The sequence below is a fragment of the Mirounga leonina genome, unplaced genomic scaffold (genome assembly GCF_011800145.1).
Source record: "Mirounga leonina isolate KUSES-001 unplaced genomic scaffold, KU_Mleo_1.0 Mir_115, whole genome shotgun sequence".
In the NCBI taxonomy this organism is placed as follows: Eukaryota; Metazoa; Chordata; class Mammalia; order Carnivora; family Phocidae; genus Mirounga; species Mirounga leonina.
Genome location: NW_023270268.1, coordinates 1,695,902 through 1,708,289, shown reverse-complemented (window position 1 = coordinate 1,708,289; position 12,388 = coordinate 1,695,902). Strand labels below are relative to the sequence as shown.

At 33.3% G+C, this 12,388-nt stretch overlaps 1 protein-coding gene across 31 annotated transcripts in view; it reads right to left on the bottom strand.

Moving 5' to 3' along the window:
• The window catches only part of CLASP2 (cytoplasmic linker associated protein 2), a 184,055-nt gene that overhangs the window by 115,019 nt on the left and 56,648 nt on the right, over nt 1-12,388 (bottom strand). For 29 of the 31 annotated variants that reach the window (XM_034991290.1, XM_034991484.1, XM_034991494.1 and 26 more), the window contains one exon: nt 8,490-8,636. In XM_034991290.1, the coding sequence (XP_034847181.1) occupies nt 8,490-8,636 (147 nt within the window). Of the gene's footprint in view, nt 1-8,489; nt 8,637-9,021; nt 9,361-12,388 lie in introns of those variants that run through there. The other 2 variants (XM_034991468.1, XM_034991476.1) reach the window with 1 other exon arrangement.

The window sequence follows — 12,388 nt, the reverse complement described above, 5'->3', positions numbered from 1 at the left end:
CCCTTCAAGCAATTTCACAAAGTTCAAATACACTAGGCAAACCACTTTGCACTAAGAGTCATAGGTAACAAATAATAGATATAGCACTATAGATATTGTCTAGTTACAGACTACAAAGCATATGTGAATATAACATTTAAAGAAATAATGTGGACAGAATCACAAAGATACCAATCAACAAAAGACATTAGGAACAAACATGAATATGGGGGAGGAAGTACCTGCCCTACCAGCTATCAAGATTTAAAAAGCTAATTATGACAATTAGGTTTTAGTGTAGGAACAGAACAATCAATCAAATGAACAAAACAGAGACTCAAAAATGGCCCACAAATATATGAGACTTTGATACATAACAAAGAAGTGATTCAGATCAATGGTGAAAGTAGAAACTATTAAAATAATAATGTCCTAAAATACAACAAAATGCTGAAATAATGGTTTATCAAGAAAAAAAAGCATTTCCTTACTAAATATTAAAAATTATAGTATACATTTTTATTCCCATGGGAAATGGTAGTTATCCAAATTCAAATCAAATATTCAACTACATATTCCAAAAACTAGAGACCAAAAAGAAGAACAAATAAAATTACCCATAGCACATACTTGTAATACAACTAAGAGAAGACTAATAACACTTCAAACTTCAATTTACAAGTAAATGGGTAAATATGAACATCCAAGGCCAGCAATGTCAACTATAGAGTCCTCACAGAGAAAAATCAGAGGAAACTGTATGGAGGACGAAGATCCTGGTAGTGGTGGAACACAGACCTCTAACTAGGATTCCCCCCAAGACCCTCAGGTAAGTAGCACTTAAAAAGGGGAGGTATCCCTTCGAAGCTTGGTGGAAAAAGGAAAGGAAGAAAGGGAAGATGAGGGCTCTACTGAAATAAGATGCTACAACACAATTAGAAGAAGAAAGCTGCCCAGGTATCATTTAGGAAAGCAGCTGCCATTTCACCATACCAACAGAAGAGGGCATTCTTGAATGAAGAAACTAAAAATTCTTCCTAGCCTCAAAGAATCACTTGTTATAAAAACCATTTTTAGGATACTTTAGGAAATTTGAATATAGAATGGAAGGGCTTAAAAGGACATGAATATATAGTTTAAGAATTTGCAAAAAATAGGGATGCCTGGGTGGCTCAGTCGGTTAAGTATCTGCCTTCGGCTCAGGTCATGATCCCAGGGTTCTGGAATTGAGTCCCGCATTGGGCTCCTTCCCCAGCGTGGAGCCTGCTTCTCCCTCTCCCTCTGCCTGTACTCTCTCTCTGACAAATAAATAAATAAAATTTTAAAAAGAATTTACAAAAAATAAAAGGGCTAGAAGGAACAAGTTAAGTAACATCACAAAGAAATCAGACAAATTCAGAACAAACCCAGACAATCTAAGACAACTGGCCTAGACTCTTCAAAAAATGTATCAATGTTATGGGTATAAAAATTGGTAATGTGATTGTTTTATACATAATATTATGGAATCTTCTTGCATATGATAATGATATCATGGATATAATGCAGCATGCCTTTAAGTCTTAGGAGAAGCTTATTAAATATTTATGGCTGGAATGTCATAATGTCTACAACTTATTTTCCAACTGCTGAGATTAAAAAAAGAATATATATGGGAATATGTTTATATAGAGAGTTAAAACAAATATGGCAAACACTAGTTATTCAATCTAGATGATAAGTGTTCATTGCATTGTCAACTTGGCTATATGCTCAAAATTTTTCTTAATAAAAAGTTTGGGAAACCACTCACTATAAAGCTAGAGTAGGTAGAAATACAGATCTGGAAAGTAAGAAAAGAAACTATAGAAAATAACTGAAATACATACAATAGTATTCATTCAATGAAGTAAAGAATGTTTTCTTTAATTGCATGGACATTAATTTGCCATGCATAAGAATATAAATTAAAAGGAATATACTGTCACCTTATACAAAAATAAATTCCAGATATACTGAACAAATTAAATGTAAAATAATGTTTAGAATAAACTGGAAAACATTTGCATAGCCTTGGGACTGGAAAATAGTCCTTTTTATTCAGGATAGGAAATATGGAAGTCAAAAAGGACAGAACAGATATTTTACTTACCACAACAAAAATTTTTAAGTTTTGATGTAAATTGCCACAAAGGAGACATTGAGGAAATATTTATGACTTTTAACAAAAGAATAAAAGATCTGAATATTTAAAAAAGTGTAACAGACTGATGAGAAAGACAAAACAGCCCAATTAAAAGATGGGCAAATAACAACAACATGTAATTTGCGGAAGAAGATATGCTAACTTCATTAATGAATTTAAATATTCTGAACCTCAAGAGAATAAAAACTCCAGGAAGGCAGGGTCTTTGTTTTGGTTCACTATGTTTTCCAGAGGTCACAAAAGCAGAAGCATGCTAAAAGCTTTCAGAAAACATTTGCTAGCTGCTAGTCAGATGGATAGGTGGATGGAAAAGTACAAATTAAAACAAAATCAAAAAAAGCACCATTTTTCACCTATCAAAATGACAACAATTAATGAGGCTGTTACATTCAATGCTGGAAAAGGTAAAATAATGTCTTTATTAAAAACACACCCAATCTTTAATTGAACACTGGGAGGAATCTATTCCACAATTAGAAGCACCAGAATGTCCAAATATAATAAGGACATGGAGACTGGCATTCTTTGTAATGGCATAAAGTTGTAGACAACCTGAATGACCCTGACTTGTAAACAGTTTATTACATCACGGTACATCAATAATGTGGAATACTGTATGGCTATTAAAAGGATGTGAGAGCTGTCATTCTTGATTTTGAAGGATGAATATTCTGTGAAAAAAAGCAAGTTGCAAAGTATTTACTAGTGTGTTTAATATGGGCAAACATAAAATCTAATCTGCGTACCTACATAAATGAACATAGAGTACAATGTAGAAGGATACATATCAAACTTAACACCTGTTACTGCAGAGCAACAGTATTAAAGAGGCAAGATACTATTAGACTAAACCTGTTGAATTACTTGAATCTTATTTACCTTGAAACTAAAGTTTAGATAGACAGCACCAGGGGCCCCTGGGTGGCTCAGGCAGTTGAGTATCCGACTCTTGATTTTGGCTCAGGTCATGATCTCAGGGTCCTGGACTGAGCCCCGTGTTGGCCTCTGCACTCAGTGGGGAGTCCGCTTGAGGATTTCTCTCCTTGTCCCTCTGCCCCCCTCCACCCCTCTCTCTCTCAAATAAATAAATCTTAAAAAAAAAAAAAAAAAAAGAACACCAGCGCTTCTTATGATGGATGGTAAAAGATGTGGCATTCATTGTAATTTAACAGAAAAAGGCTACTGGCCAATCCCTAATTTCCAAACGCCAATAATAGTGTCTTGCTATATGGGATAAAAATATGTATCACATGCAGTACTGGATAGGAGATGACCCAGAGATGATCCAGAAAAAGCCTCTGGCCAAGCACTGGGTCCTTGTTTCATCTCTGCTTATTAACTGTCTTATCTTGGATACATCATTTAACTCTTAGAGGCTCAGTCTCTTCACCTGAATTGGGGCCAGATAATCTTTAAGATAAAGGCTAAAACATTCTGGTTTAGTATCTTTCCTTACATCAGGGGAAGACGAGAAGAAGAAAAACACAACAAAACACACAAACAGAAAAGTTATTTGGTTTTATATAAAGTTCAAAAGCAAGAAATTGAGGTTTATCAGTTAAAATTTTGGATTCCAAGATTAAACACTAAATTCTGTGAGATTTATTAAATATATACTGATTCTCATAATCTTTACTTTAAAAAAAAAGATTTTATTTGAGAGAGAGAATGAGAGAGAGCATGAGAGCGGGGAGGGTCAGAGGGAGAAGCAGACTCCCCGCCGAGCAGGGAGCCCGATGCGGGACTAGATCCTGGGACTCGAGGATCATGACCTGAGCCGAAGGCAGTCGCTTAACCAACTGAGCCACCCAGGCGCCCCCGTATTTGGACATTCTTAATAAAACCTCAGGTCAGACATAAATGAAGTAAAACAAATATATCAAAACAATGACTAAGCACTCCTGAATTTGGAAAGGTGGTAGTTAATTATAAGAACTAAAACTATTTCAAAGCAGTCTTTGATATTAGATGAAAACAACCATAGAGAGAAAATGCTGTCTACTTGAATGAATGAGCAAGTGAGAAAGAACAACAGAACTCTGAGAACTAATGATTTAGCCAATGACGTGTCTCCATGATTACATACAAGCCTCAGTAAAAAATGATTAACCTCAAAATCTGGTACAAATTACAAACAATAACAATTATATTATCATCTAATTCAATCTCTGTATCTTAAAAAGAATAGGAGCCAAAATTATTGGTACAGGAGGGTGATTTCAACAATACTAAAAATGAAATACTTATAATACTTAAAAATACTTATAATGAAAAAAATTCAGGTTTGCTTTATTTCCAAATAAAATAGCTGAGAATCGTAGTGGTTGAGCTTTAAAATGACTGATTTATGGATGTTGAAAGGTAGTGATCATTACTGTAGATTATAATCTCAGAGCTAAAGGATCTAGAATACTTATTTACTCGGTGAGATTAGTGTGGGTAGCAGTATAGCAAAGTATTTTTTGTGCTTAGTGCACTTATTAGATGCATGACTCTGTGCAAGTTAACTTCTCTAAACTTTAGTTTGCTCATCAGTAAAATTAAGATAATAAAGTACCTAACTGGAGGGGTTTTGATTTAAATAAGAGAATATATGTGAGAACACTCAAACATCTTTTTAAAAAATTACCTAAAATACTCCAGAGATATAAATATTTTAAACAATCAGGTACCTTCAGCAATTATATTCTAGGCCATTAAGCCAAAAGAAAAGAAAACGTGTTTACCGTAATTCCTATTATGAAGTTATAAATGTTATTCAGAAAATAACTATTTAAGGGAATTCATTTTATCCTTATTCTAATTAGTAAAGCACAAAAGTAAGTAACACTTTTGACTCTCACATAATATGGATTTCTATAGCAATAATATATTGGTATGGAGCAACCCACAATCCTTTTTTTTGATTCTCCCTGACTTAAAGGCCACACAATTACAATATAAGTAGAACAGGTTGGCACAGGGAGCCAAAGAACAATGAAAAACTACACTACTAAACTACAAAACTACACTAAAGACAATGAAAAGACAATTTTAAAATACAATGAAAAACACACTAAAGATTAAACACAGGTCCTACTGGCTTTAATTAACTGGATTGGATACTCTGTTAAAAATAGCAATGCATCTCTTTAATCCTGACATATATCTTTGAGAGAAGTAAATTAAACTCCCAAATTTCAAAAGTAGATTCAGTCAGGATTTCAAAGAAGTTCACTTTATTTTTATTTTGGTAATCTTACCTGAAAAAATATTTGCTAAACTCAGTGGTCTGTGATGGGCTTATTCATCTAATATAGACATACCCCCCATCTACCATATTCCTTTAATTAGGAACTAATTATACCTATCTGTATATTATGTAACTAGGAGTAGCAAATGAAATGCCTATACTGAATCCCCATTACTCCATATAAACTTGTGAGAAAGAAAGTGTCTAGTCTAGAAAGCAGAATAGTTATAAAGAGAGAGGGGAACCCAACCTTCAAGTATTTCAAAGTATCATGTTAACAAATAATTCACCTTCTTTGCTTAAGTTACAAAGAGGCAGGTTTTAATGCAATATAAAATAGAATTTATTTATTCAGAACTGAATTTGGCTTATAACCTTCCTGGAGGACACTATGCCAAACTGAAAGAATAACTGTATCTTTTGATTCAATAAACTTGAGAAATTTATTCCAAGGAAATGACTGGAGGAAATGTGCTAAAAGATATATGTAAAAGGATAATGTAATTGTTTATAACAGCAAAAATACTGAAAGCAACCTAGATATTATTTAGCTATGAATAGTTTTCAATTAATAATTTGAGAAAATGCCCCAGGTAAAATACTAGTAAGAGAAAAGGTATACAAAACGATACAATGAATGGTGCCAATTCTGTCCTCCTCTTAAGAAAACGTGTTATGTATAAAAATTATTGGAAAAGTAATTATGAAAGCAACTAGAATTACATCATAATTTATCAGTTGATTATACCCACATATAGTGGTACTGTAGATGGTTTTGTTCCGAATTTTAATCCATGAGCACACATTATTTTAATCAGATGTTGAATAGTCATGCTATCAGGAACATTATAAAAGGGACTACTATATTTGAATAGTAAATTGAACTATATGCCAACGTCCCTTCTAACTCCAAGATTCTACAACTTTCGGAAAACTTTCTAGAACTAATTTAAAAATCAATAAGCCTGTGCCAAGAACAGAAACTCTAAAGTTAAATTTTCAAAGGACTGACAGCCAAGAAGGGCATTAATTTCTGAAGCAGTATCAATATCCTCTGGCTAGTACTCTTTTCTTAGAAAAATAGGCAGTGAACCTAAATGAGCTGTGGCAAACAAAAGCAACAAACAAAAAACTGCAGACTGAATCTGCAATTGCCAAAAGAAGAAGGATGAGGAAGAGGATGAGGAGGAGAAGGAAGAAAGAATGAAGTCCTTACCCTTATTTTTTTATCAAAAGAGCCGCTGATTAGATGGATGATATAATCTATATGAGTGATTAATGCCTACGATCACAAAAGCTACCTAGCATTTTCATATTTGGCAGGACTACAAACCAGAGAAGGCGAGGTGGCATAAAGAAAATCTGTTTCGTTAAAAAGAATATCAGATTTTATCAATTCAATTAACATCAAAATTAAGTGAGCTTTGCTGGATAAACTACAACCTCAATTTTCATCTAAGAAAGGATAATAAAACATGAAATACAGAGCTAATTATACACCGTGGCTCAGAATCACAAAAATATTATATATTATCACCATGTATTTCAAATATTAATTCATTTTAAGTCAAATAAGACATTTCATGAAATAATTATATATATCCGAAATCTCTAATTCAAAAATTAAGACAAAAAATTCCCCTTGCAGTAATTCGAGGTAGCCATTTGTTACAAAAGAAAGAAACCACAGAATATGATACTTTTTACCAGAGATAAGAATGCATAATAGAAAATATCATGTAATAGGATATGATAACTAACATTTGGATAAGAATATATTCCTATAATTGCAAAGCAAAAAAAACCCCAAAAAACAAAAAACTAGTAAAATGTAAATACTCAAAATACCCAGAAAAATCAGTAAGACATTTGTTTCACAATATTCACCTATTTATTTATATGCATATGAATATATGTAAATATATGTATACATTTACATATAATATATAAGTGTGTCTATATATATCATACTATCTTTCTTGAGAGTTATATGGCACAAAAAAGATAGTTAAAATGCAGTATTTATGGTATTTTTCCTACATTTAGAATATATATGACTTGAAATTAATGTTCAGTGGTATAGAAAGATCAAGAGAACACAACTTACAGGACCTGGTCAAAATATACAGTTTATTTTTCTTTCCTTTATGCTTTTAATAAAGGAGATATAGATAAAAAGAAGAAAAACAAAAATTCTGAAGACTATGATTTTCCTACCAGTTATCATAAACAAGGAAAATCTGTTTTCCCAAATTATAACTAAAACACACCCAACACACACACGAAAGGAAGTCAGACAGGAAGAAAGAAAAGAAAGAAAGAGAAAAAGAGAAAGAAGCTAATGTCCTTTTAGCATTAAATATTTGCTTATTCTAATAGGATTCATTTTACCAGAAAGACCTGGCAGAAACTAGCACCTGAAAAGTACTCATGGCTTTCTTATTAGAATATGAAAAAAACCCGTAAAAATTTTAAAAAGATAAACAATATGCTAGAAGCAGTTCTAATGTGATCAAAGAATGTACTATGTGTTGTATATATTCATAAAAACTGTTTTATCCTATTTATTATTATCTAATTCAGAAACCATTTTTAAGGCAATTTTACTTGACCACCACCCATTTCCCATTGTGACAAATGATTCAATATCCAGTATCTTCAACCATTTTTTCAACACTGAAGTATTCAAGACTCACTACTATATGAATTTATAGAAATGTTACATAAATCAGTATTTCTTTAACAACTATAGAACCTGAAAAGAGCCAAATTCTGAAAAACCTGCTCTCTCCTTAAAAAACAAAATAAAAAAACCCCCAAATCCCAACACTCCCTTAAATGTCTCCCTTTAAAAATGACATAGGAAAAATGAATACTCTTAAGACTTCACTAATCCACAGGAAACAGCAATATACAGTATTTTAAAAACATTTCTGAAAAGGCAGCATATTCTTCTGTGTGTTGCAATAGACTCTCCAGATCTGCAATCGTGCTGCAGTCATGAATAAACATATTCCTCTGAAGTTCTAAGTATGTGTGTCCATATGAAGGGCATGAGGCATGCACATCAGATTTGAAATGGATTTACATTACCTCCAACCTTAGGGCCACCTGCTGAACCAGGCTTTCTTGCACTGTTGACAGGATTTCCGGATGTTTTAGGTGCAGGAACCTTGAAGGCTGAAGCAGTTGATGATGGCCTATTTCCATCCACTGATTCTTCATCATCAAAGCTTTTATCTGCACAAAGCATTAGAAAAATGTATTTTAAGAGAACTAAGCTTTGCTCCATTTTCCATAAGAATCAAAAATCAAATAAAGCTACATATAAAATCATTACTCTATAAGATATAATACAAAATAAAGCTCCTTTGAATAAGCATTTATATATTGGCTAACACCACATAAAATAACACAGTATAATTTAAAATTTGATTGCACTATTATCCTATTTCCTACCTATATATTAAGTCAAAACATAAAACCAAATATATTAACTCGAAGGACAGCAAAGAGCATTTTCATTTTTTCTGCTACTCATGTAAGCATTTTCTCCCAGCTCCTCCCATAGTGTATCTTCCAGCACACCCTGCCTTATTCCTTACACCCAGATCCTGCAACTTACAATCACAGATCCGTTTGCAAATCAGTCGCCTCATTCCTCTGAAAGCTCTTAATTTCCCTCACCCTAGGATGCTCCCAATGGTTCACATGGCCAAATACAGTAGATTCAGTACAAATCAAAGATTCTATCAAAAATAGACAGAAACAACCACAGAACCACCGCTGAGGTTTGTGCCGGCATTTTTCTTTCTCTTCCCTGCCCTAGGTGCTGTAACAGCCAATCAGCTACAAGGTGACATCATCTTATGGCAGCTACTGCCAGATGAAAGGTAAAAATTCTCCATGTATTTAAAATATTATCTATGCAGCTGCAATCCTTATTCTTTACCTAAATTTCAAAGGCTTTCAATACAAAGGTTTATAAACCTAAATTTGTTTTCTCCTATGTAATTCACATGAAAATTAATACAAATACAAAATAAGGTTTTATGCAATATGCATTCTGCTGTGGTGCTTATTATTGCATCAGTAAAACATGGAATATCACAGTGCTCATTACTGTGCATAATTAACTCTGTAATCTTACAATTTTCTGTTTATTTAGGGCACAGAAACCAAACCAAACAATTTGTTTTCATAAATGATTCTAAAATATTCTACCCAAAGCTCCTTTTAGAATATTTATTAATGACCACGCTAGGATCATCTCCTTGTATAAAATGGAACCCCCCCAATCCCCACAAAAAAAATCACAAGCTGTATGCATTTACTTGTCTGAGAAGATGGTTTTCTCTAGGACCCTGCACAAACCAACCACGACAAACAAGATGGGCGAGGCAGAGCAGATTTACCACAGGCTTCAGATCAATATGTCAGAGTCTTTTTCCTTTCAACCTGCTCCCCCTTACCTATGCAAATACCCAAATCAACTAAAATGAAATCATTACTATAAAGGGATACTTCAAGTCCAACTATTAAATATATTTTAAAGAAAATATACCAAATAAGTGGTAAGACTTTTATTTGGAAAAAAGAAAATCAAATAGACACACCAATATAAAGCCGAACTCCATTTCAGCAAGTGGTTTTTTTTCCCTTAAATAGCACAATTTATAAGAAAAAAATACCTTCAAGTTAAAAGACATTTTTTTTTTAGCATAATAATATTAGGGAGCCAGATGGGATCACTTAAAACCTACATATATATATAGGTTTGTTCTGTTAAAAACACTAATATGGGGGGGCGCCTGGGTGGCTCAGTCGGTTGAGCATCTGCCTTCAGCTCAGGTCATGATCTCAGGGTCCTAGGATTGAGTCCTGCATCAGTCTCCCTGCTCAGCGGGACATCTGCTTCTCCCTCCCCCTCCGCTTGTCCTTGTGGTCTCTCTCAAATAAAATAAAATCTTTAAAAAAATAAATAAATAAAAATAAAAACACTAATACGATCCCAAATAAACTTTTTTGCCATCACCATGTAAAAAAATATACAGCTAAGAGAGACAGAGTAGACACATAAATCCACAGAAAGATAGGTACTGAAACACCGAGTAGCCAGAAGTTCCCATGGAAACAGTGTTCTGTTCCTACACACACAAGAAATGAAGAGTAAATGTCTCTACCACTTAAAAAAATTTAACTCTTAACATTCTAAAACTACTGGGAAATTAAATTTTAACTTTTTATCAAAATAAGGTAGATGAAAGTGTATAAATCCTAAGTATGAGTGCAATGAATTTTCACAAAACAAACATGCCCATGTAACCAGTCTCCAGAGCAAGAGATCATTATCAGCATCCTATACACACCCTCATTGACCTTCCCCAAATCATTACTTCCTATCAAAGCCAACTAACTAGTCTTAACTTCATAATTGGCTTTGCCCATTCTTGAGCCTTATATAAAAGGAATCACACAATATCTACTCTGATATCTAGCTTCTTTTCACTCAATATGTTTGGAAGATTCATTTTCATTGCTTATAGTTATCTAGTGTACTATAATCTAGCAATATCCATTCTGTTGATGGACCTTTGAGTTGCCAGTTTGAAATTATTATAAAATAGTGCTCCTAAGAGGTAAGCAAACAAACGGTTCTAAGACTTGTAAGCATTATTGTGGATGCAGTAAACACACAATTTTTGATTGAGTAAGTCAAATATACATATTGTAGCCCCTAGGACAGCAGTACTGGACCAGCAGCAGAGCATCACCTGGCAGTTTCTTAAAAATGCAAATTCTCTGGTCCCAACAGAAATCTAATGAATCAGAAACTCTGGAGATGGGGGCCCAGCATTCTGTGTATTAACAAACCCTCCCAGTGACTCCGATGTATGGTCAAGTTTAAGAACCATTGCTCAACAGCAGGAGTTGGCAAATTTTTTTCTATAAAGGGCCATATAGTAAATATTTTAGGCTTTGTAAACCATACATGTGGTCTCTCTGTGCAGCTACTCAATTATGCTAATCAATTATGCCATTGTAGTGCCAAGGCAGTGATACAGGATATGTAAACAAATGGGTGTGGCTGTGTTTCGATAAAATTTTATGTACATCAGGAGGGTACTACTGGATTTAGCTTGTAAGCAACAGTCTGCCAATCCCTGCTCTAGGGTAACCACTAAAATAAGAGTAACTGTATACATAAATAAACTAATACAAGAAAAATTTTAAAATCTGATTATCTGAAAAGAGGCAGGAAGGGGACAAAAAGAAGGACTGAAACAAGTGGATGAAACAGAAATAGAAGGCAAAGGGACAAAAATGAAGCCAAATATATCAGTAACTACCTTAAAAGTAAATGAACTAAATATTCCAAGTAAAAGACCAATATTGAATTTTAAAAAATAGGTTGCTTAAATGAGATATACTTTACAAAGTCACATAAAAGGTAAAATGACAAACTATGGCAAACACCAAGTTGATGTAGCTTATTCTAATTTCAAACAAAGCAGTTTTAAGAAGCATTACTAGAGATAGACCCTTAATGATGATAAAGGGGGTCAATCCAACAGGGAAAAAAGAACCCTAAATTTTTATGTACCCAGTAACACAGCTTCGAAAATATAAAATAAAAAAGGACATATCTACAGAGGGGGAAAATTTTTTACAACCTCCAATAATGTTATATCTTTTCTTGACTATAAGCTAAAAGAATTTATAAAATGAATTCATCATCAAAAGTCCCCAAATTAAAAATGTTTTGTAATTATAAAGATTATAAATATTCTAGGCTTAAAAATATTTTAACTATAAAATATTAAGACCAAGTCAATTATATTTCTTCCTAGCACCTATCACTTCCTGAAATAATACTTTTAAGAGTGAACTAGAAGTTGGACTGAAAGGGAGCAGAAACATTATCTTGTTTACCCTATAACTCCATTACCTAGAAAAATCCCAGGATAAGTATCATAGTTAACCCTTCTTCC